The 23,012-nt window shown below is 40.2% G+C and overlaps 1 protein-coding gene across 5 annotated transcripts in view; it reads left to right on the top strand.

Annotated features, from left to right (window-relative positions):
* Window positions 1–23,012, top strand: part of FAM13A (family with sequence similarity 13 member A) — a 350,236-nt gene that overhangs the window by 311,057 nt on the left and 16,167 nt on the right. For all 5 annotated transcript variants that reach the window (XM_041760046.1, XM_041760045.1, XM_041760047.1 and 2 more), the window contains 7 exons: window positions 1,720–1,858; window positions 10,306–10,516; window positions 10,994–11,132; window positions 12,029–12,110; window positions 12,885–13,105; window positions 13,747–13,830; window positions 22,382–22,477. In XM_041760046.1, the coding sequence (XP_041615980.1) occupies window positions 1,720–1,858; window positions 10,306–10,516; window positions 10,994–11,132; window positions 12,029–12,110; window positions 12,885–13,105; window positions 13,747–13,830; window positions 22,382–22,477 (972 nt within the window). The remainder of the gene's footprint in view (window positions 1–1,719; window positions 1,859–10,305; window positions 10,517–10,993; window positions 11,133–12,028; window positions 12,111–12,884; window positions 13,106–13,746; window positions 13,831–22,381; window positions 22,478–23,012) is intronic.

Here is a 23,012-nt window from a genome sequence, read left to right as displayed (position 1 = left end):
TCTAAGCATAACAAGTGTCAAAAATCCTTATTGAGAAAATGTTTATTTGCTATATGCAGATTCTAACACACACACACACACATATACACATGCACACACGCACAAACAGTTGGTGACTGACCCTGTAGCTCTTAGTAGACTGAGTGCCAGATTCGGTCATTCAGCCCTAGTCCACGTAGGATTCAGCTCAAGGAACAAATAACTTTTGTGGCATAAATGCATAATCTGTTTTTCCCCCAACAGACAAGCAGCGTTTTGAAAGTGTCTTAAAGCCCCAGATTTACTTGGCATTTCCATCTGACTTTAGTAGCTCATCATGAACTGATTGATGATATTTCATTGTATTCCCAGTGTGATGAAGAAAATAGCGGTCCTCGCGCATCATTTCATGGAAATATTATAATAAAAGCCCCGTCTATTCCCTTGTGATATCAAAGTGGGTTGAATAGCTATTAAAAGTAGCTGGAAGTCTTAATAGTGCTTATTTTAAGCAGAAGAACATTTCTCATGCATTAATGGAATCATTTATGATTTCCAGATGTTTAAAGTTTTTTCTTTTAATATATTTGCTAAAATAAATTTCCAGTGATTCTCAGAGAAAATCTTTTGTACAGATCTGTGCTACTTGAGAAGAATATTTATGAGTAAACACATTTGTTTATAATCTTATGAGAGAAGGGAAAGTGACAATGGTTGGGTTTACAAGATGCCAAAGAGCAAGGTAAAAAAGAATTAATTTCCATGCAAATTTTGTTAACATAAAATCACTTAGCTAAAATTAGCAGCCTTTGGGAGAGGGTTTTTCCATCCCCTATTTATCCTATCCTGGGTGTAGGTGCCCCCATTGAGCAAAACCAAGTGTAGCTGAGTATTTAATATTCAGACTAGATGAAGAGTAGGAAAACAAGGGACAGTTGGATATTTGTAAGATATAAATTATGCATTGCCACCTTGCCAGTTCTTGGCTTTTTACTTTAAAAAAAAAAAAAAGTCCCGCTACCCATGTAATTTTGGCTTATTTCCAGAGGCCGTATTGCTTACTGCTAGTCCAGATGAGCCGCCAAACGCCTGTGCTGTTTGAATTTGCGCAACAATGCTTTAATACCCAGAGCTCCTCCATAAATAGTCTGTCCTCCCCACACTTGGGGCGAAAACAACCACAGGAAATCTGGGAATGTGCAGCTAACCCCGCTTAATTGATCTAAGCCTGCAGGGCCAGCAGGAGAGTGTTCGTGTACACAGCCTCTGCTCCTGGCCTTGCAGGACTGTTTCCCGAAGGGGCAAAGGAGTCTGCACACAGGAGACACCATGTTGCTTCTACAGCCATAGCAACAGCAGTAGCAGGATTTTTGTTATTGTTTACAGTCTGCAGAGTCCTACTCCTTTAAGGAAACACAAACTCCTTTCCCTCATTCCTGGTCCCAATCAGTAACCATCAAGACTGTCAGCTGCCTGCAGTTATCAGGAGCAGCAGCTCGTGGAAATCATCTTGTCTTTCTCGCAGAAGAAAAGTTAAAGGAGCACACATGGACGGTTGCTTTTTGCATGCAAGTGGCCAGCCAGTATCCAGGGGGCTTCGAGCTATGATTTTGATTTCTGTGCTGGGTGCATCCACAGCCACAGCTTGGGAGGTTTCGTCCAGAAGGAGTGAAATTGCTGCAGACATTTTTGGGATTTGGTGAGCAATAGATATTTGGAGACATTGTGCTGTTATTACAGAGCCCCACAATGAAGATTCAGGAGCATCCTGACACCAAACTGCAGAGGACTCAAGATACCGATGACCAGCAGGAGAGCTTTGTCTCCGAAGTGCCTGAGCTGGACCTGACTGCATTGTGTGATGAGAAGAGCTGGGAAGGTAGGATCGTCTGCTATATGGATGGTTTAATATCGGAAAGGCATATATAAAGTAGCCTAAATGAGAGACCTGTCACCACATGGATGTATGAAAGCGAGGAGTGTAGGAGTAACTGCATTTCTAAATGACTGAAAAGCCTTTCCCTGGCATAGAAGTGTGTCACATGAAACGTTGCCAGGAGTAATTGCAATCTATGAAAGAAAATGTGCTCACCCTGTATCATAGAGTCACCTTGCAGCCTTTTTTATTTTTAACTCGCCAGGAGTGCTAATACGTGTATGTGTGTTCCCTCTAGTAGTACTGAGCAGAGTACTCAGGGAGCTGCACACATTCAGGACTTTGTCTGGGTGCAGCTGCTCTCCCCGCTGCTACATGCCAACAATCTACCTCCTTCATTAAATCTTCCCGTTTTCTCAAGAAAGATGTTTTGGTATGCTTTGCTTCTGTGATTGTTTTTATGAAGAGAATTTTTTTAAGTGAGGTTAGCCGACATAAAGGATTTGCTTATCAAAGAGAGCACGAATAAAAGGTGCTTCTGCTTGAAACCCTGCAATACAGTGTTTAAGGTAGATTTTTGGCAAAACATTAGAAACGTACTTGTGAGGAAGAAGAGGGTGTCCTAATCTTGTCAAAACGGTATTTCAGGAAGGCTCTGGCAACAGTGTCATCAAGCTGCTCTTCTCTCCTTATCCATGTGTCTGCATCCAAACATATATCAATGTGTATCCAAAATGCATGCCCAGCTGCCTCCATACAGTGTGTGTGTTTGGAAGCTACAAAGAGGGAGAAATTGTGTGCCTGGTTTCAGAACAGCAGCAGGACTTAACCTGGTGACATAGAGAATCACAAGTACAAGAAATCAGTCCTTTTCCAAAGCACCTGGATTTCCTTGTCTTCTTCCCCACCCCTTTTAAAACTAAAAAGTAGTCATTATGATAATAAATTTAGATGAAGGACCAAAAGAGGATCTAAACAGACCAAAAAGTGAAAAATAGCAATCCCTTTATGCTTTCATCCAGGGCTTGGTGATGTGAAAACAAACTGTTTTTATTCTAGTTCTCCCTCTTTGCAATCCATGAAACATGTTTCAGCCCTTTGCCATGTAATTAGGCAGTGGGTCAAAGATTTTCTCAGACCTTCCCAGCTCATGATATGCTTACTAGAAAAAATTGCAGGGTGTTGTGTTTTGTTTTGTTTTAAATTTCAGTGATACATTCCTGGGTAGTGTTTTATTCTTCTTTTGTTTTGTGTACTTTGGAATATTCAGGTGTGTTTTAAATTCCTACATTAAAAACAAACCCCATCCCCCACCCCCACCCCCAAAAACATCCCATAGTAGCCACTGTTACCCAAACAAAATTAAAAAAGCAGTAGCCAAAACAAATGCTGTATTTGGGTTTCAGTAATATGGTCTCCTCATATCAGTAACACAAAACTCCAGAGAAAAACTAGGATTTTTGGACAGAATTCAAATTAACCACATTATCCTGGCGTATTCAGTAGAGGGGCAGGGAGATTCTTCTTCCTCCTCTTGAAATGGACTCAGTTTATTTTTATCTTGGTCAGTCAATTTGTGATCTCTTCCAGCATATTTGAAAAGTCCAGTATGAAAATTCCCTCCAGCATAGTTGAAAGCTAACTTACTGTTTCCTTAAAACTGTTCTATTACTTAATATAAAGAACTCTCTAATAGATAATTTAATAATAATATGAAGGAACCAATGTTTTAGGTTATATTGGGAAACTAGAAGGAATTTTAAAAAGCTTATTGGGGAAAATATACAGTAGGCTTGGAAATGCTAATTATGTAATTTATGAAAGGACTTGTGTTAACTTTTTGCCAATTACTGCATTAGTTACTGAACTTGCATATCTTAAAAATCTACATGGGTTCATTTCAAGGCTGATCATTTGGTTACTGATTCCAGTGGCCATTTTTTATCATATATTTTAAATTCTCAACTTACATTATAATAGTAAGGATAGTCAAAGTAAAGGAACTGTTACATAAAGGATAGTTCAGATGAGAGCCATAAGTCCAGTCACTAAAATATTACCTTTTTTTATAGCTTCAATAAGAAACAAACAAAATGGTAGCTTTGCAGTAAGGAATCCACTTTGCACTAATTTAAACTGGGAATGTGAACCAGTACAACAAAATACATAAAGGGAAGTAAATAGTTACCAAAACCATCGGAGCCAGAATCCCTCTGGAAGTCTCCCTTGCCGGGCTCCAAGCCACCATGTAGTGTAACCCCCTCCATTTGGTTTGCTTATCTGTTCCCCATCCCCACACTCACTTCACTCTCTCTTATGTAGAATTTTAGAATGGCAGGAGAGAAGGTACTCACTGAGGAGCCTGCTGGCGCTAGCCTCAGGGAAGAATGCGCCCATATGGCAATGATGTTCTCTGATTTTGGGGGCATATTGTATCTGGGAAACAAAAAAGGAAATGAACCTGATAATTAGATTGCATAGCCAACATACAGTGGAACCCTCTCAAAGTGAATGTAGGATCAGAGTCTAGTAGTCATGCTTTGTTGGCAGATAAATAATACATGCTTTTTCTTTCTTTTTTCCCTCTGTATGTAGCTATGTATTAGGCTCATTCTTTACCTATCCACATGGTGTTATTATTTTATTACTTCCATTCTCCAAAATTAAATGAATACACAAATCAAATGTACTATTATTATTTGTTATATAAAGCCCTTCAGAATTGCATAATTAGAATGTTCCTAATCAGCCAATTCATGTTGATTTGGGGGTACCATTTGTGGAAGTGTTTAAATACTCAACTATTCTATTAACTTTGTCCCGGTGAAGTTAAGTTTAAAAGAACATTTTTAAAGGGCATAAAATACTTCATATTTCCTATTTTTTACTACTTGTCAAAAAAAAAAAAAAAAAAACCTTTGGGAAGGAAATTCTCTAAAAGAATGCAGAAGCAAGGGATCTTAAAGATCTTTTTACCGGACACTCCCATCATACAGATAAGAAAGCTGAGACCAAAAGAAGCAAAATGATGATTCAAGGTAACAAAATGTCCTGACTTCCTCTCTGATGCCTCTTTTTTAGCAATGCCAATTCTGTATTCTGGCAGGCAGTGGGCCATAATGGCTAAGACCAGGCATGTCCTGGGTTCAAATCCTGCCTCTACTACTTTAGCAGCTTTGTGGACAAGTTAGTAATGTGTTACAGTTTCGGCCTCAATTTCTCCATCTTTAAATACGTGAAACAACAGACAATAATGAGTAACAGATGTAGTAGTATTCATTTAGTAAGTTTGGTGCAAGGATTAAATGAGCTAATATTTGCAAAGAGCTTGGCACAGTACAGGCACCTAACAGGCACTATATGTGAGTGTTGGTTGATGTTATTACTATCTTCCATAAATGTTTCCAAGTATAGTTTCAGGAGAAACCAGCCTGAGTCTGACTTCTTTGAAACCAGAGCCCACTTTTACCTAATGACAGTGGGTGGCTCTGAACACAGATGAGTCAGTAATTACTGGATCCTCCAGTGATGACCAAGGACAAATTATACCAAATCAATCTCCTTGTGTGTACATGTGTGTGACTCTGGACTCAGAAATGTCGTCTCTGCTGGGCCTTGAACAGGGACTGCAGTGCCCTGTAAGATGTGGAAGGAGTAGAAGACAGTCAGGTAGTAGAGTGAATTAGTAACTGGTTAAGCAACACTGCTTAAATGTGCAGATAGTTGGATCAAAGTTGACACAAATGGGGGTATTTTCATTAGGAAAGTTCCTCAGCTCTAACCCATTCCACACATCTTATTAATGACTTAAATGTAGCAATTGAGGGACTACTTAATAATTTGCAAATAAAGTCAAAGCAAATATATGAAATTTAAGGGTTAAATTGGGATCGACAAAGCCTACTACTAAGATTCCTTTTAACTCTGATAGTTGCAAGGTTATTTGAACAATTTAATATGACTACCACGGTCCTATGGTTAAGATTTGGAACACTGAAGACATTTTTCTAATAGGATTTCTCTCCTGGGTGGGGTTTATGTCTTCCTGTGTCCATGATGTGCCCATCCTCCTTGTACCACTGAGGAGCCACCTTGAAAGTCGGTATGACGTCATGCCAGGTAGTAATGACTCTACATAGCATATAGTGAGTGGGAAATGAGATGTGGAAAACATCAGCTCCCTTAATTCTGGCAGATTTCTTAAATCATCTTCATAGCCAATTTTCTTTTGTATGACAAGTGGATCTAGCTGGCTAGGCAGAGAGGCACTATATCCCAATGACCACATTAATATTACTCAGAACAATGTTTCTTCTTCCTGAAGTGAATTTCCTTTATTTCCATGTGTATGGTAGTGTCTGATATGGAACTCCCCCAGGACTTACTCTTTTTTATTACTTAGGTAGCATGAATACATCTTTTATCTCTATTACTTCTGACCTGCTGTGCTATCAGCTATCCTGGTGGATTAATTTTTCATAGAGAAACATGCCATATTTATGTCGAGTTCTCTCTGACAAGACACATGGCTAAAATCACTATTTCTTTTATGTAGTGCTTTCAGATGAAAATTTAATCTGAAACCTCATATTCATTTCTATTTTCCCTTTGAATAATTGTCTTACAATATTTTTGTCCATTTCATTGCTCTAGAATTACTGATTAAAACATAAACTACTTGGGCAGCCCTGGTGGCGCAGCAGTCTGGTGCCGCCTACAACCTGGGATGTGATCCTGGAGACCCGGGATCGAGTCCCACATTGGGCTCCCTGCATGGAGCCTGCTTCTCCCTCTGCCTGTGTCTCTGCCTCTCTGTGTGTGTGTGTGTCTATGAATTAAAAAAAAAAATTAAAAAAAAAATAAACTACTTCCCAAAATAGGAACTGGGATTGGTCAATTAACACATCCTCAAAACTGAATCTGTAGGGTAGGAAATGCAGTTGGACATACTGTCCTGTACTACACTGTTTTTATTTGGTTCTTCTTTGTCTAGTTAAGTATCAATTATCAAAACATGAGTAGGCCCTGGATTTTCAGATCATTTCAAACTAAAACAGAAGAATTTTATTGAGCTAGTCCTATTGAACTATATATTATGTGTAATTTTATAAATTATTATAAGAGCCTTCAATTATAATTCTGTAGAAAAAAAGGAAAGAGTGAGATCTTGCCATTTGCAAAAACATGGATTGGCCTACAGAGTATGAGGCTAAGTGAAATAAGTAAGACTGAGAAAGACAGATACCATATGATCTTACTCATGTGGAATTTAAGAAACAAAACAAGTGAACAAGGGGAAAAAGGGCAAAAAAATGGACTTTAATATACAAACTGATGATTGCCAGAGGGGAAGGAGGGGATGGGTGAAATAGATGAAGAGGACTAAGAGTGCACTTATCTTGATGAGCACTGAGTAATGCATAGGATTGTCAACTATTATACACCTGAAACTAATATAATCCTATATGATAATTGTACTTAAATTTTAAAAAGTAAATAAATAAATCCATGGAAACCAAAAAGGCAGAGAGAGAGAGAGAAAGGAGAGAGAAATGCAGGCATTTCATGTTGCATGGGTGAGAAACTTCACTTCTGTATGCATACTAATGATGCAACGTAACCTTTTATTTTGTTAATTGAAATTCATAATGGCTTTACATTTGTCATTTTTTAGTGACTTCATTTATGCTAACTATATCCTTTAAGAGAAAATGCCACCCTTAAGCTAGAATGGCTTCAGTTGTGTATTTCAGATATACCACTGGTGACATTAGGAAAAGGACACAGTGGGTCTTATTATCAGTGAAGTGAGTGATCAGGAATGGGTCTATGTTAACACAAAGGAAATCTGATGAGTGGCTCCGCAAAGCATCAAACAAGCATGATTCAGTTCCATGATTAGTACTTTATAGTTAATTCAGGATCACAGTATATTTTTTACCAGAGGCATGTTTGGATAATGGTCACAGACAGTCTTCATTTGGTACACAGAGACTACAAAGTCAAAAATTGAAAGATTAGTTGTAATATTTCTAAAGAGATATTCTGCTAGGTTCAGACAAATTAAGGGATTTCAGGATCTAAGGTAACACCTTTTCAAATGAAACTGTGAGGAGTAGAAAGGTCAAACTAGCCTGTGCACTCATATGCCAATATCAACATCAGACTTTACTTTGCCCGTGCCCTCTGTCCCCGGCACGCCACCTTGGCCTTCCCTTGCTTGTTTTGCTCCTTTGCCACTCTGCAGTGAGGTTACTGCCTGCTACATCACTGGTCAAACCATCTTAACCCTTTCCTGCCCTGATAGGAGCCCTTAAAAAAATCGCTGCTGTCTTAGGAAATATCATGAAATGGTAGGTACATTATGGCCGGTTTAATAGTTCCATTTTCTGTAACATAACACTACATCTTTCTTCTTTCTCTAGGGATTACTTTCTTCTTACCCTCTCCTTCCCTCACCTCTCATCGATTTCTTGCTCTTTTATGCCATTAGTTTGGAGCTGCTCATATCTGAGCCCTACACTTAGGAGGAGCCTGCTGCAAGCTTTAGTGCAAATGAGGGGACAGCTCCTGATCACCTCTAGCTTTAGCCAAATATTCCTACCAACATGTTCCCTGCCACTTTTTGGGACTTGCAGATGCTTTGATTTAAAAAAGAAATTTTTTTTATATTACCATCTGAGTTCCCAGATAGCTTCATTCTCTTTAAATTTTGAGAACCTATGGGCCTTATACCATAGGAGGTTAATGTTTTACATTAATATGATCTCTCCTATAGTGGGATCTTCAAAAATTTCAGATGTCATCCTTGTTATTAGAGCATCTGGCGCATACTATATTGAAGCACTATCCTTCAAGTGAGGAGATTTAGTTTTAGTCCCAAATCTTGTCATTGATTAGATATTTGCTCTTAAATTCTTTGGGTTTCAATTTCTTTGTCTGTGATCTGTTGGACTGAATCCATGGTTCTGAAACCTGAATGTGTTTAGGATTACTTGGGCAGCTTTTAAAGTAAGTGTGGGCCGGGGAGGTGGAGGGGGAAACTGGTATTTGGGTCCTCATGTAAATATTCTGTTTAGTAGGGTGCTGTGATAACCTGTGCAATAGAAGTTATGTGTATCTCCCTTTGTGATGCTAACATGCAGCGGGGTTGAGAAATCTCTAAATTAGACAATATATGAAGTTTCAACCAGCTCTAACATTTTATGATTATGATATGATTATTTTATTTAAATAAAATACTAATTAAGCACTTGTTTAAGATAATTTTGTAGATTTGATAAACACTTTGATAGCTAAAGGAACAAATGTTGTATGATTCAAGCTCTAGGAATCCCAGAATTTCAGAGCATGCCCAAATCCTAGCCTTGTGTAAATTACAGTAATCCATAAGTATACTTAAAACATAGCTTTTTTTAATGCAGGGAGTTCTACAAATGAAATACCTTACATCATCTGAAATTTATCTTTATTTTTTTTTTTAATTTTTCTTTATTTATGATAGTCACACAGAGAGAGAGAGAGAGAGAGAGAGAGGCAGAGACATAGGCAGAGGGAGAAGCAGGCTCCATGCACCGGAAGCCCGATGTGGGATTCGATCCCGGGTCTCCAGGATCGCGCCCTGGGCCAAAGGCAGGCGCCAAACCGCTGTGCCACCCAGGGATCCCTGAAATTTATCTTTAAAACCTGATAGGATTTTTTTAACGAGGAAAGGAATATATTGAGGTGGGTCTTAAAAGGAAAGAGAAATAAATGTAGCCATATTCCCAGGACGTTGTGTTGAGTGTGTCTTTTTCTTAAAGACTAGCTAAAATAATTTGTACAGATTTACCCTTAGAAAGTCATTCTTCTTTTTCTTCTTGTTTTTGACTAATTTATGTAAGCATCTTATGTTAACTGTAGTCTTGAGCAGCTTCTGAAATTTCAAGTGCAAAACATCCATCTTAAACACACTAATCCCAACACTAAGCAGAAGCACATGAACAGCTTACTGAAAGACCCAAAATGGAAGGTGCAACTCCTAGGTAAATGAGCTCTCACAAGACAAATGTGACTCCCTGGTCGTTTCAGTGAAGGATGTATAGCCATGAGGCCAAGTCTCTGTCTCCATGACACACTTGCTTTTCCTCTTCATAATGCCCTCACATGGAAAACTTCTTGTCCCTGATCTTTGGGGGAGGCTGGAAGCATACACTGTTTGCTCTCCTTCCTTACAGCCATTCCTCCAGACAGCCCTAGTAAATCTTTTGAAAGCAAGTGAGGACAGAACTAGGAAGTAGATGATGGCTGTCAGATATATTGATGATTCTAGTCGGGGCGTAGTGTCTTTCATCTGAACCTTAAATCTGAAATAAGAGGTCATTCAGTGCCTCCTAAACCATTCAGTAAACTTAAGAAACAATTATGCTTTCCTGAGCAATTTTGACTTCTCACCCTCCTTATTCTTCCAGACCCTGTCCCTACCTTCTCATGGCAGCAGGAGAGTGTGGACTCTGATGAAGCACGCCTCTCCCCACAGGCTGGGCGCCTGATTCGCCAGCTTCTGGATGAAGACAGTGACCCTATGCTCTCTCCTCGGTTCTATGCTTATGGGCAGAGTAGGCAATACCTGGATGACACGGAAGTGCCTCCTTCTCCCCCAAATTCCCATTCTTTCATGAGGTAGGTTTGTGTCACTGATAAGCAATGACTACATCATTGCCATAACATTAGAAAGAATAGGAATGGTGTTGAAGGCTAGTAATTCTTTTTAATTACATTGTAAGTCTGTGAAGGAGCATATTGGGAACACTCCATCCTAATACACAGGCTCTTTGTAATTTTTCAATTGGCCCAACTACATCACCACAGACTGATTTTCCATTAGCACATCCTTTGCAAAGCTATCTAAAATTTAACCCTCAGGTCCGCAAGGTGTATCTCAGTCCTACCTTTGCTAAATGTAAATGTGAGCGAGAGAAAGATGTGTTTCATAGGTGGGACATATAGAGCTCAGGGTCACGAAATGAATTGGTAGTCAGCTTTCTTTTATTCAAGAGGATGGGGCTGTTTGGAGCCTCCTCCTCCCTCCCTCCGTGCCATGTCCCCACTCCATGCGCCTCAGCAAGCAGTGAGTGTCCTACCCTGTGCCCCTCACAGGCGCCGGAGCTCCTCTCTCGGGTCCTATGATGATGAGCAGGAGGACCTGACACCTGCCCAGCTCACACGAAGGATTCAGAGCCTTAAAAAGAAGATCCGAAAGTTTGAAGATAGATTTGAAGAAGAAAGGAAGTACAGAGTAAGTGTCTCCTCACAGGGCTTTTCCTGTCCCCACCTGTCCCCTGATCCACCAACATGCCAGCATATCAGCAACTCGGAAAAGTGATAGAAAGTTAAGGGAGATTTCTAGGAATCTGTGAAACAAAAAGACAATAAAAACTGGGGATAAGCCCTGAGAAGCCCCAGACATCATGTATCAGCATTTTCCTTGCACAGGGTAGTCTTACAGATAATTGAATATTCTAGTTCACATCTCATAAACTTATCCATGAGAAGGAATGGGAAAAATCATTAAATGTTTCTTTATTTCAGCTAAAACTTAATTCAAGATTATCTTCTAAAATTGTATTAGTACTGACCTCATTCTACTCTCAGCTCCATGTTAGCATTGCCCACAAGAGTGGCAGAAAGGCATTTTGCATGGAAATTCCCTCTCCTTTCCATTCTGTTAGCCTGACACCTTAAACCCTACAACTCATGAAAAAGGACTTCAGAAAAGTCCAGCATTTTGCCTGTGAGGAATTCTTTGAAAGCATCAAAGATAACCATATGTAAAGAGGGATAATAGAATTACACCTATGACGTTTGTTCTGATTGTTCATGATGAATTTCTTTTTCCGGTGGCATTCAACTTTCTCCTCCTCTTTAAAACAAACTGATCATGGGGCGCCTAGGTGCCTCATGCAGTTAAACATCCTGATCCTGGGGTCCTGAGATCGAATTCTGCATCAGGTTCCCTGCTTGGTAGGGATCCTGCTTTTCCCTCTGTCCCTCCCCACTCTGCTGTGTGCTTGCTCTCTCTCAAATAAATAAATAAAATCTTTTAAAATTTTTTAAAAAATAAAACAAACTGGTCATCAAACTCTTCTCATGCCGCAGTTCAAAAATATTTACATTTGATTTTCCTTTTCTTAGCCTTCCCATAGTGACAAAGCAGCCAATCCTGAGGTTCTAAAATGGACAAATGACCTTGCCAAATTCCGGAAGCAGCTTAAAGGTAGGTAGAGTTCTAGACCTATGCCATGGTTTCTGAAAGACAAGCCACCTTCAGAATTCATGATCTCACCACATCCTGAGTGCCACTGCTGAAATTTTTCAAAGGACACCTTCCCCATATTTCACCATGGTCTCCATCACGGACAACCCAGATTAGCTAAGATACAAACACTGCATCATTTCCCCACTTCCCGAAGTCATGAATTGAAGGATGATGATTTCAATTCAAATCCTATTAAGTACCAGGGTTTTATTTGCTGTGGTGTTAAGAGAAGACCTGTAAGCACGGAGGAATATGAAAAGGAATGGGTCCTTGGTCCCTCAAAAAACATGCTGTCTTCTAGGAGATAGTCATAAAAACAACCAAAGAGAATACAAAGGAAAATAATTCCAAAATAAGGTAGGTAAGTTATCCATAAAAAGTTGGCCAGCAGTTGGGTGCTGGATCAGTCAATGCTGTTAAACAGTAAGGGAGTGAATATAGGCGACATCTGCCACATTCTGAGAACAGCAAGCCTGTTGGTGTGGCTAAAGCATAGATGTTACATAACTAAAGCTTTCTCAGGAATTTGGGTTAGGGAAACATTCCAGATAATCCAAGATGTTAGCATTTTCTCAGGTTTTGCATAATAACCCAGGGATTTCAACTACTGTTATAATTAGATACTTTCTGAAAAAAGATGAGACTAAACAGTTATTAACACCACAGAGAAACAATTAATGTTCAGCAGACATTGATTCTCATATGTCACCACCCCTAAATGTTTTCAACTAGAGTCTAAATTGAAGATATCTGAAGAGGATCTAACCCCCAGGATGCGGCAGCGAAGCAACACGCTCCCCAAGAGTTTCGGTTCCCAGCTTGAGAAAGAAGATGAGAAGAAGCAAGAGCTCATAGATAAAGCAGTAAAGCCTAGCGTCGAAGCCACGCTGGAATCCATCCAGAGGAAGCTCCAGGAGAAGCGGACAGAAAGCAGCCGTCCTGAGGACATTAAGGTGTGGAGATTCAGTGGAGGCCCCAAGCCAATTGCTTGTCCTAAACTACTCCAGCCAACACAGTGGAAATAGGGTCTGCCACATGGGTCCCCGTAGGAAGAGGGATGCAGCCTTCTCAGACCTCTCACGCCCTCACTTCCCACACTTTTAGATGTCTAGAGAAGCAGATGGAATAGCTTGAGAGTGTTTTCACTGCTAGTACTTTGGTTTATGACTACACATCGAAAGCAGAACACTCTAACATACAAATCACAGAAAACTCATTCAGCTTAACAGAGGGTTTGATGACTCTAGAGTAAAAAGATTGTAGACCAACCTTTGGGACTGTGTAATTTGTTATTGTAGTCATCGCTTGGGCCATTAAGCTAAGCCCCATGTGCCTTGCAGCCTTGCTTACCTCAACATGCCTTTGCTGCCATGTGGGAGATACAAGTAGTTGATCATGACTCTGCTGTATTGTCTGTATTCCCAGCAAAAAGTCAGGAAGAGCTAATTCCTAAGTGAGCTTTGAATAGAGCTCAGAGGAGCTATTGTAGGAGGATTCTTTTTAACTTTACTTTAGAAATTTGTTTACATAAATAAGTAGTAAGGTGCATAAATGTTTCCCTTTCTTTCATTTCTCTCTCCTTTTGTTTATTCAGGATATGACCAAAGACCAAATTGCTAACGAGAAAGTGGCTCTGCAGAAAGCTCTGTTATATTATGAAAGCATTCATGGGCGGCCGGTATGTAAATGTACTAATGAATTTTCTGATTGGGGTAAACTATTTGGCTTTAGACATGAATCTTCTATGTTCAGTATTTGACGCAAGAGTTTTCCTAGTGTTTAGGAGATGACCACGTATTTTCAGCAGACCTAAGCTTCCTGAAGGCTAAACTGATGAGTGACTTCCACTGTCAAGAAGATACTGAATTTGAGTTCCAAAGAAAAATTCGTTTGCAGCTAACATTTAGTCACTAGTGTTCTGCTTCAGGGGGACAGTGGTGGAGGAAACATAGATTATAGGTGAGTGCACAAAGCCTTAGAGAATTCCCTATCCCTAGGTCTGTCCCCATAAGCTGTCACTGGCTCCAAGGCATTCTAACCTATAAAATGAAGGTGATAAACTAGTATGATATCCCCTAAAATTTAATCTGTCTTCAGTGTGTCTGTGGCTGATGTTTATCTGTAGAGAAAATCCAGCCATTATCCTGAACCAGAAGTGTGAGGAGTCCAAAATATGACTTTGCCTTTTCATAGCAATAGAAAGCATTTAAAGCAATTTCTTATTCAGCAAGCATGGTTATGGCGTGTTTGTCATTAGTCCTGCAGGAGACAGTGGAACGATAGTCTTCTGCTCTATTCCTTAAGAAACTCGTAAGCAAATATCCTTGTCAGTTACCCTTCGTGACTTATTCAGAGTGTTGTCGAGAACCCAACAAAACAAGTTCTTAAGAGCAGATATAAAGAAGCATGAGGTTTATACTCACAGAAGGATTTTTATACAGCTAAAATGCATCGGTCTCTTTTCCAGTCACAGCCATGGCTATATAATGGAGATAATATTTTCATGTAAAATTTACTCTTTTGAATAAAGAAGTTTCCAGAATAATGCACTAGACTCAAGGATCTGTGAAGTCAGGAATTCTGGGTTTTGTTCACCTAACAGTGCACTTGATCCTTAGCATCTAGCACAAAGACCTGACACATACCCTGTGCCCAAGAAACTGTTTGGAGAATGCATGCATCCATGGTATTTCAGTTCTGAATTTATCAGGTTTAAATTAAAAAAAAAAAGCTGGAGCTTCTGCTGATTGATTTTACTGGCCTGTCCCTACAGCGGAAAAACACTGGTGCTCTGGGATAATGGTCATGTTTCAAGCCAAGTTTTGTTTTGGATTTTTTAAAGGCATTGAATCAAACAGTAAATGCACTGGAGCTCAAATATATTGTGCAACTTGTCCTTTTCTCTTGGAGTATTCAGAACTTGGAGAAGTAGAACTGAACTCCTGTAGCAGAGAGAGGCCCCTTCTTCACTAGAGGCTCAGAACCTTCTAAGTATAGATCTCCTGGTGGCCACCAGGCAGGTGGGGAAGAAGGGCAGGACTTGCATGCCTTCCTTCTCCAGCATTTCTTCTTTTCATCACGTAGGTTCACAGATGACATTGACAGACTCCTTTACAGATTTCTTTGCCAGAGTCCCCGAGATCTCTCCACTGCTTTCTAGTCCCAACCTTTATGGCCAGTTCGGGGGCTTGTATGCTTGGTGTTTGTTGCTCAGAGTTGGACACACATCCTCTCATTCTGCCTGGGCTGAAATGATGTGCAGGGACGGGGATCAGCAGACTAGATTCAGATCCCAGCCCTACTGAGACCAGCTCTGGAGCTTTGGGCTACTGAGGTAAGAGCAGAGCTCTGTCTATACCATAGCTGGCTGTTCTAGGTTGTCATGGAGACTAACTGATGGCATGGACACATGCAGGCACATTTACCTGTAGGCTGTCTGCACTGAGGAAGTGGGCTGGGGTTCTTGGCAAGTAGTTCGGGAGGGTGCCCAGTCCATGAGGTTTTCACTTCTTTTTTTTTTTTAAATGATGTTTTCACTTCTGCTACAGGTATATGTTCTGCTAGCCGCAGCCTACTTATTAAGTGATGGAATCAGGAGAAAGAATGCGCATCATTAGGAATATGAAATCTTAGTTCTTGGCCCTGCTGTATTGCTTCCTTGTCTCATTGTTCTTTCAGATATTGGAAGAACACCTTTTTGAGTCTGGATTCTAGCATCTAATTGGGCAGGGAACAAGTGCTGTAGAAGTTTGAATGGCATTTTTGCTGGTTTGTGGTCAGACTCTCTGCCTCTCTCTCTCTGGAACATGAATACTCCATCCTCCTCAGGAAAAGCAGAGTTCATTTGCTATGTGGCCAGTGTGAAAATCAGAGTGAACTTTTCATTCTTAGGTCCGCAGTATTGCCATGGACCCTGAACTGTAAATATCATTTGAGCAACACTCTTCTCAAAAGAAAAATACATGTATTTCCAGAGCTAAACTATCATTCCAAACCCCAGGGGGGTTTTTGTTTGTTTTGGTTTTCGGTTTGGGTTTTTTGTTTTGTTTTGTTTTGTTTTGTTTTGTTTTGTTTTTGAGAAGCAGGTGCTCAAAGTTCATGGTTTGCTGAGTCTACAGATTCTGATTTGAAAGGACAATGAATAATTGTCAGAATCACAGGCCAAAACAGTTGTCTGCTGCCTTTGTACATTTTTTAAACAAGGTTGTTTGCTTTAACAGTGCACTCTACAGATTGACACATGTTTGGAAAAACAGAAACACACTCATTTACACAGTGGCACATAAATCCCTACTAATAATGAAAGCATGTCCCTTCAGCATTTAAGGATCTCATCAAAAGACCATGTCACAGAAAATACAACACATAACTGCAGGTAACCGTATTACCTTCTTTACAAGACCACTCCTTGATGATGACGTTTAGGGAAAGGAATGGGTTGTTTGCAAGAGCTTCTGGTTTCTTCTTGAGTCTCTTCCTCATCAGTATATTTTAATGTTATGTTGTAATACCTTGGAAACTAACATGACACTAGACACACTTGGTTCAAATTTAAACGCAAGTTCTGAAGTCATATGTAAATACTGCCCTTTGGCTATCTGCTATTTGGGATTGTCTGATCTTTGCTGAGTCTGCTATTTTTATCCAGTAATAAGGAGAGTTACGTCTTTCTGAGTCGATGAGTCAAGATGCAATAGTTAAAAGAATCCATCTCATTTATCTTCTCCTATTAGTAGTTTTTTGACGCAGAGGTACCCTTGCACACACAAACTCAAACCACATGTTTTACTAAGAAGATTCTGAGGTTGTATAGTTTCTTGTCTGTAGCATAATTTCTCACAAAGCGGTGCTTCCTTGCTACTGCTCATAGCTAGAGGTCTTGTGAACTCAACATAGGCAGGGCTCTGACCTTGGAAGGCAGAATTCTTTATGTGAAGACAACTTGGTCAAACCCTATTAGAGGAAAATGCTTCAATGTGACATTTTTAGTGTGTCTTCACTGGGTTAAGATCCTACTTTACTTCATGTCTTATTTGTGAATGGAAAGAAAACTGAACTGCAAGTCAGTGAACCTGGGTTCTTGACCCAAATCTGTTGCCTTGGGCAAATCATTGCCCTTTCCAATGCTGAGTTTCATTGTATGAAAATAAAAGGCTCTTCTAGCCATTATATTCCAGGGTCCTAATTCTATCTTTATCTTCACATTAAAAGCATCAGTCATTTCCTCTTTCACCTGTGTGGCACTGTCCAGGTGACAGAGCCCAAATGGGTGTTTCTGTAAGGAAGTTTTATTTGAGACAAAGACAAGAACTGTCACAAAAGGCAAAGGCAGGCAAATGCAGCTGTCTAATTGGGCCTCTGTAATTTTGGCCCAAGACTTTTCCTCTATTTAAATGTGGATTAATTATTGGCTAGTGTTCCCTTGGTACCTGGAAATATTATCTGAAACCTTATAGAGCAACCAAAAGCAGTAGTAAGAGATCAACAGATGAAGATTTCTTTTAATCAAAAACAAAGGCCCCAGCATCGGGATGGCTCAGTCATTTAAGCATCTGACTCTCAATTTTGGCTCAGGTAGTAATCTCAGGGTCATGAGAAGCCCACATCAGGCCCCATGCTCAGCACAGAGTCTGCTTGAGATTCTCTTTCCTTCACCTTCTTCCCCTCCCCCTGCTTCATGTGCAATAAATAAATTAATTAATTAAATAAAATCTTTTTAAGAAAAGCAAAGACAGAATGGGAGGTGCTGCTGCCTTAGGTTTCCATCTAGGTTTTTATATTGTCCTGATTTGTGTGCAAAAATACATCTTTCCCACACACTGGAAAGCCATCCAGAGATACCACCTAAATGAAAGTTTAATGAAGGTTTGAGGCAAGAGAAGTGAAAGTATAATAGAGAATCTGGGCGGGGGCGGGGGGGGGGGAATCCAGGGGGATCCCTGGATGGCTCAGCAGTTTAGCGCCTGCCTTCGGCCCAGGGTGTGATCCTGGAGTCTTGGAGTCCCACATCGGACTCCCTGCATGGAGCCTGCTTCTCCCTCTGCCTGTATCTCTGCCTCTCTCTCCCTCTCTCTGTGTCTCTCATGAATGAATAAATAAAATCTTTAAAAAAAAAAAAAAAAAAAAGAATCCAGTGACTATTACATGCTTGGCCTAAAGTCATTTCCAAGCAACTATAGATCATAAAGATTTTCTAATCTGGATTCTGCTGTTTCCAATCAGGAAACCAAGGCTTTCCAAACCAAGAAACTGGCTCATTCAAAGGCCAGTTTTCAATCAATAACAGAATCTCCGAGCAGCCGATGACTCAAGAATAAGAGACATCAACTTCCAAACAATTTTCCCATGGCCCATTTAATATCAGTTGACCCTTTTGTAACAATTCAGCCAAGACTTCACTTTGTTTATGGAACTGTTGGTTAGATTTTGGCTCTACTAACAAATCCAGTTCTGATCATTGCATGTGATGTGGCTTTCTGATGAGTGAAAGTTGTATTAACTTTTAATATCACCAAGCCTTTGGTTTCAGATATATATCATGAAACTAATCCTGGTGTAAATCAAGTAGTATTAATTCTTTCTATCCCTCAGACTTACAGATCTTTAATATTTCTGGTGTTTAGACACTTCTATCAAATGCCAGTGTTAACTTTGGTGAAATTATAATGGGTTTAACTCCACATAGTCAGAAACTGGGCTTTATCAGATCAATCAGGTGATTAGTTCCTGAAGGTCATCAATTTAAAACATGAGCAGCTCATAGAAAAATCTAAATATCAGTATCATAAAACAAAAAATTAAGCCAGTGATCCTCTTCATCTGCTCCAACTAGAAAATTTGAAAAAAGAATTAGAGAGGAAATTGGTTTCTGTCAAATTTGCCATTTCTGGCTGGTTTTACCTCTCCTTCTAAAATCCAGACTTTCGTTCTACAGTCCAAAAATATTTCTGCCAAGCAACAAGTAATAGGATGTGAGCACAATGGGGAAATGCTAGCTTCTTATTATTTTTATTTTTAGTATGTCTTTTGGTCACTAAACTATGAATTGTTTATCTTGCATAATAATATTTCACCACATGTCATATGTTGACAATTAGAATGTGCCTTAACCTCATCTGGAACACATTTGCCAGATACATCTTGTATTTAAAAAGTTATCCCATGTGTTCCAGTCCTAAATTTTGTCATTTTACATATGAGATTGTACAAGTCACTCCATTTCTATCATTAGACTTTTCTGTGGCTGTCGTTAAAGTCTTGTTGAAGTATAACATAAATACAGAAAGGAGTCCCCAGTATAAATATGTGCCTTGATGCATTTTTACAAAGTAAACTAGTCCAGGTAACCAGCATCAAGACAAGAAACAAATGTTGCCAATCCTCCAGAAGGAAGGATTGCTCCTTCCGGCTCCTGTCCCCTTCCAGTCAATACTACGACCTCCACTCCACGAAGGAAAACCATTACCTTGACTTCTAAAGCTGTAAATTCTATTGGCTTATTTCTGAACTGACAAAAGTGAAATTTTACATTATATATTCTTTAGTGTCTGGCTTATTTTTACTTGGCTTTCTTTTTGTAAGATTAATTTATGATGTTGCCTATAGCTGTGGCCCATTCATCCTCGTTGCCGTGCAGTATTCAGTTTGGGGAGCATATCCATTCTGTTGCTGGGCATATGGATGGTTTCCACTTTGGGGTTATTATAAGTAGCGCTGCTGTGAACATTATCCTGTGTGTCTTTTGGTAAGCTTAAGGCCACACTTTTTTTTTTATACTTAAGAGTAGAACTGAGGGCTCACATGTTCAGCTTTAGTAGACACTACCAAATAGTTGCCCAGAGTGTTCCACTCTTAGCAGCAGTGAAAGAGAGTTCCAGTTCTTCAGCATTCTTGCTGACACTTGACACAATCTGTTGTCTTCTGTTGGCCATTATGGTAGGCGTGTCTAGTAGTAACACCTATGGTTTTATCCTCAGTCTTTCTGTAACATAATTTCTGTGTTCCTTTTCATTATGGATGGTCATCTTCTATGAAATACCAATTTTAAAACTCCTTTTGATTTGATAGCTAGAGATAGGAAAATCCCATCTGCCTTTCAATATTGTGAACTTAGGAAGAATTAGAAAAGATTATTATTATTGCTGTTCACAGAAAAGAAGTCCACAAGATGTTTCTGTGTAGTGGCAGTATCCTATCCTGGCATATGAAGTTTGTCCAAAGATCCCTTATTGATCACTTTGAGAAAGGCAAACATAAAAGGTTACAAAGGAATAATCCACTCATGCACAGTCTAAAGTTGTCTTCAAAGTTGAAGGCCCAAAAGGTCCCTAATCCTATTTGCCCTTCCTTACCTCTGTAACTCTTGCCTTATGTGCGTGGTAGAAATAAAGTGCAGAAGACAAACCACAAACTTGAAACAAAGATACTTCATCTCTTTTGGCATTTAAGTAAAAAGGGGAAATGCATGCATACCTATAAACTTTGCATATGTATTTGTGTTTGAAATATTCTATCATTTTACAGATACTTGTGAAATATTTCCATTATATAGGCACTGAAAACAGTTTCCAGGGATACAAAAACACATACTCCTGGTCTCAAGAGGCTTACAGTCTTTAAGAGGAGACAGGTGTGCCAACAGATAGTTATTATAGAGTATAAAATGTGTCTTCTACTGGGGCTGCTATAAAAAAATACTGTAGACAAGTACCTTCTAAACAACAGAAATTTATTTCTATTTTAGTTCGGGAGGCTGGGAAGTCCAAGATCAAGGCAATGATAGATTTGATGTCTGGTGAGGGCTCTTTCCTGGTTCACAGACAGCCATTTTCTTACTGTCCTCACATGGCGGAAGAGGCCAGAGAGCTCTTTGGGGTCTCTTATATGAGGGCCCTAATCCCATTCATCAGGGCTCATGACATAATCACCTCCAAAATCCCCAACTGCCTAATACCATCACACAGGAGATTAGGTTTCAAAATTTGAGGTACGCACATTCAGTTAATAGCAAACCATGTGTGAAGTTACAAAGTATACACAGGTTGCAGTAGGTAAAGGTGCGTGAGCGGGTCTCTCAGAATGGGGGATGTTGGAAGAAGGCTGCACAGGGGAGGTGGCTCTTGATCTGGAATCTGCCAAACCATGGAGAAGAGAAGAGGCCATTGGCCATTTGAGGGCATACAGAACTAGGCAAAGAGGTATGACACAACTTAGTTTATCTCTGGAGCTTGAGATATGACAGGAAGGAGGAGAAGCAGCAGATGATGAAGGGCTTCTAGAACATTATCAGAGAGTTGGGCCTGATTATTCCCCCACTGCCTGTAGAGACAGTCCTTTATTTATTTTTTTTTAAGATTTTATTTATTTATTCATGATAGACACAGAGAGGGGGGGTGTGCAGAGACACAGGCAGAAGGAGAACCAGGCTCCATGCCGGGAACCCAATGCGGGACTCGATCCCGGGACTCCAGGATCGCACCCTGGGCCAAAGGCAGGCGCCACACCGCTGAGCCACCCAGGGATCCCGAGACAGTCCTTTAAACATCTGTGAGCACTCTGCCACATTTTAGGGCACTGGAGATGAGTCCATCCATGTAGTCTAGCAGCAGATGTTTCTTGAATACCTACAGTTTGCCAGAATCTTGTCCTAAAAAACAAAACAATTTCACAGGGGAGAGAGACATGTGAAAAAAAAAAAAAAAGATCACAGAGCTGCACAGTAAGTATTACCATAGAAATACATACTTTCTTCTTCCCTGGATCTGGAAAACAGTAAATCACCTGGGAGCTCTGAACTTTGAGTAGTTTTACACAGCGAACCAGTAATGGTCATAGCTTTGACTCAGGAAAACCAATACTGCTGATGGAGTGATTTCCAAAGATCTGCTGCTGAAGTGGATATTTTAAAAATTCACTGACTAAATACTATTATCAGTTTTTTTTTTTTTTAAGATTTTATTTATTCATGAGAAACACAGAGAGAGAGAGGCAGAGACACGGGCAGAGGGAGAAGCAGACTCCCTGCAGGGAGCCCGATACAGGACTGGATCCTGGGACTCCAGGATCACGCCCCAGGCCAAAGGCAGGCACCAAACCACTGAGCCACCCAGGGATCCCCCTATTATCAGTTTAAATAAATTTTGCAAGAATGGCAAGAGTGGAGTTGCTTGAGCAGCTGATAGCCTAACTGTCAGAGGCAGGCTTTTGAGCTCTGTTGCTCTTGTTTTCAGGTAACCAAGAATGAACGTCAGGTTATGAAACCGCTATATGACAGATACCGGCTCGTCAAACAGATCCTGTCCCGAGCCAACACCATACCCATCATTGTGAGTACAACAGCTTTCTGTGGTTGAGTACCTAGTGGAATGGGCCCCAACCTGCCTTCTCATTAGAGAGTACTCTTTAATAGTCGAACCTGTCATTAATATTTATGCCTCATAAGCTTGGGGAATGAAGAATTTGTCAAAGACTTCTGAGGCTACATTTGTCTAAAATGAGCAAATCTGAAACTGCTAGAATTTTGTTTTCTATTGAGCAACATGCTTTAACATGTATGTCCATCTGCCTTGTGCTGGGCTGACACCCTTTCCTCAGAACACCAGCAGGACAGAGCCCCTCCAGTCCAAAGGCCTCTCTGGTCCCAAGGGCCCACTGGTAATAGTCTTCTCTCTCCCTCCAAAAGAGGGATGACCCCTTAGGAATCATATCCAGGGAGAAGTCCTCTAAGGATCTCCAGAGAGCCGCCTAGTTTTGGAAGCTATAGAGAAGCCTAAGGAGAAGAAGAGGGAGGGAGGCTAGTAACTGTGTGGCCGCCCTCAATGGCCACCATCCTCTCTGACTTACACCTAACTGCTTTTGGCC

Source organism: Vulpes lagopus, chromosome 6 (assembly GCF_018345385.1).
Source record: "Vulpes lagopus strain Blue_001 chromosome 6, ASM1834538v1, whole genome shotgun sequence".
Lineage (NCBI taxonomy): Eukaryota > Metazoa > Chordata > Mammalia > Carnivora > Canidae > Vulpes > Vulpes lagopus.
This window is presented reverse-complemented; position numbering and strand designations above follow the sequence as displayed.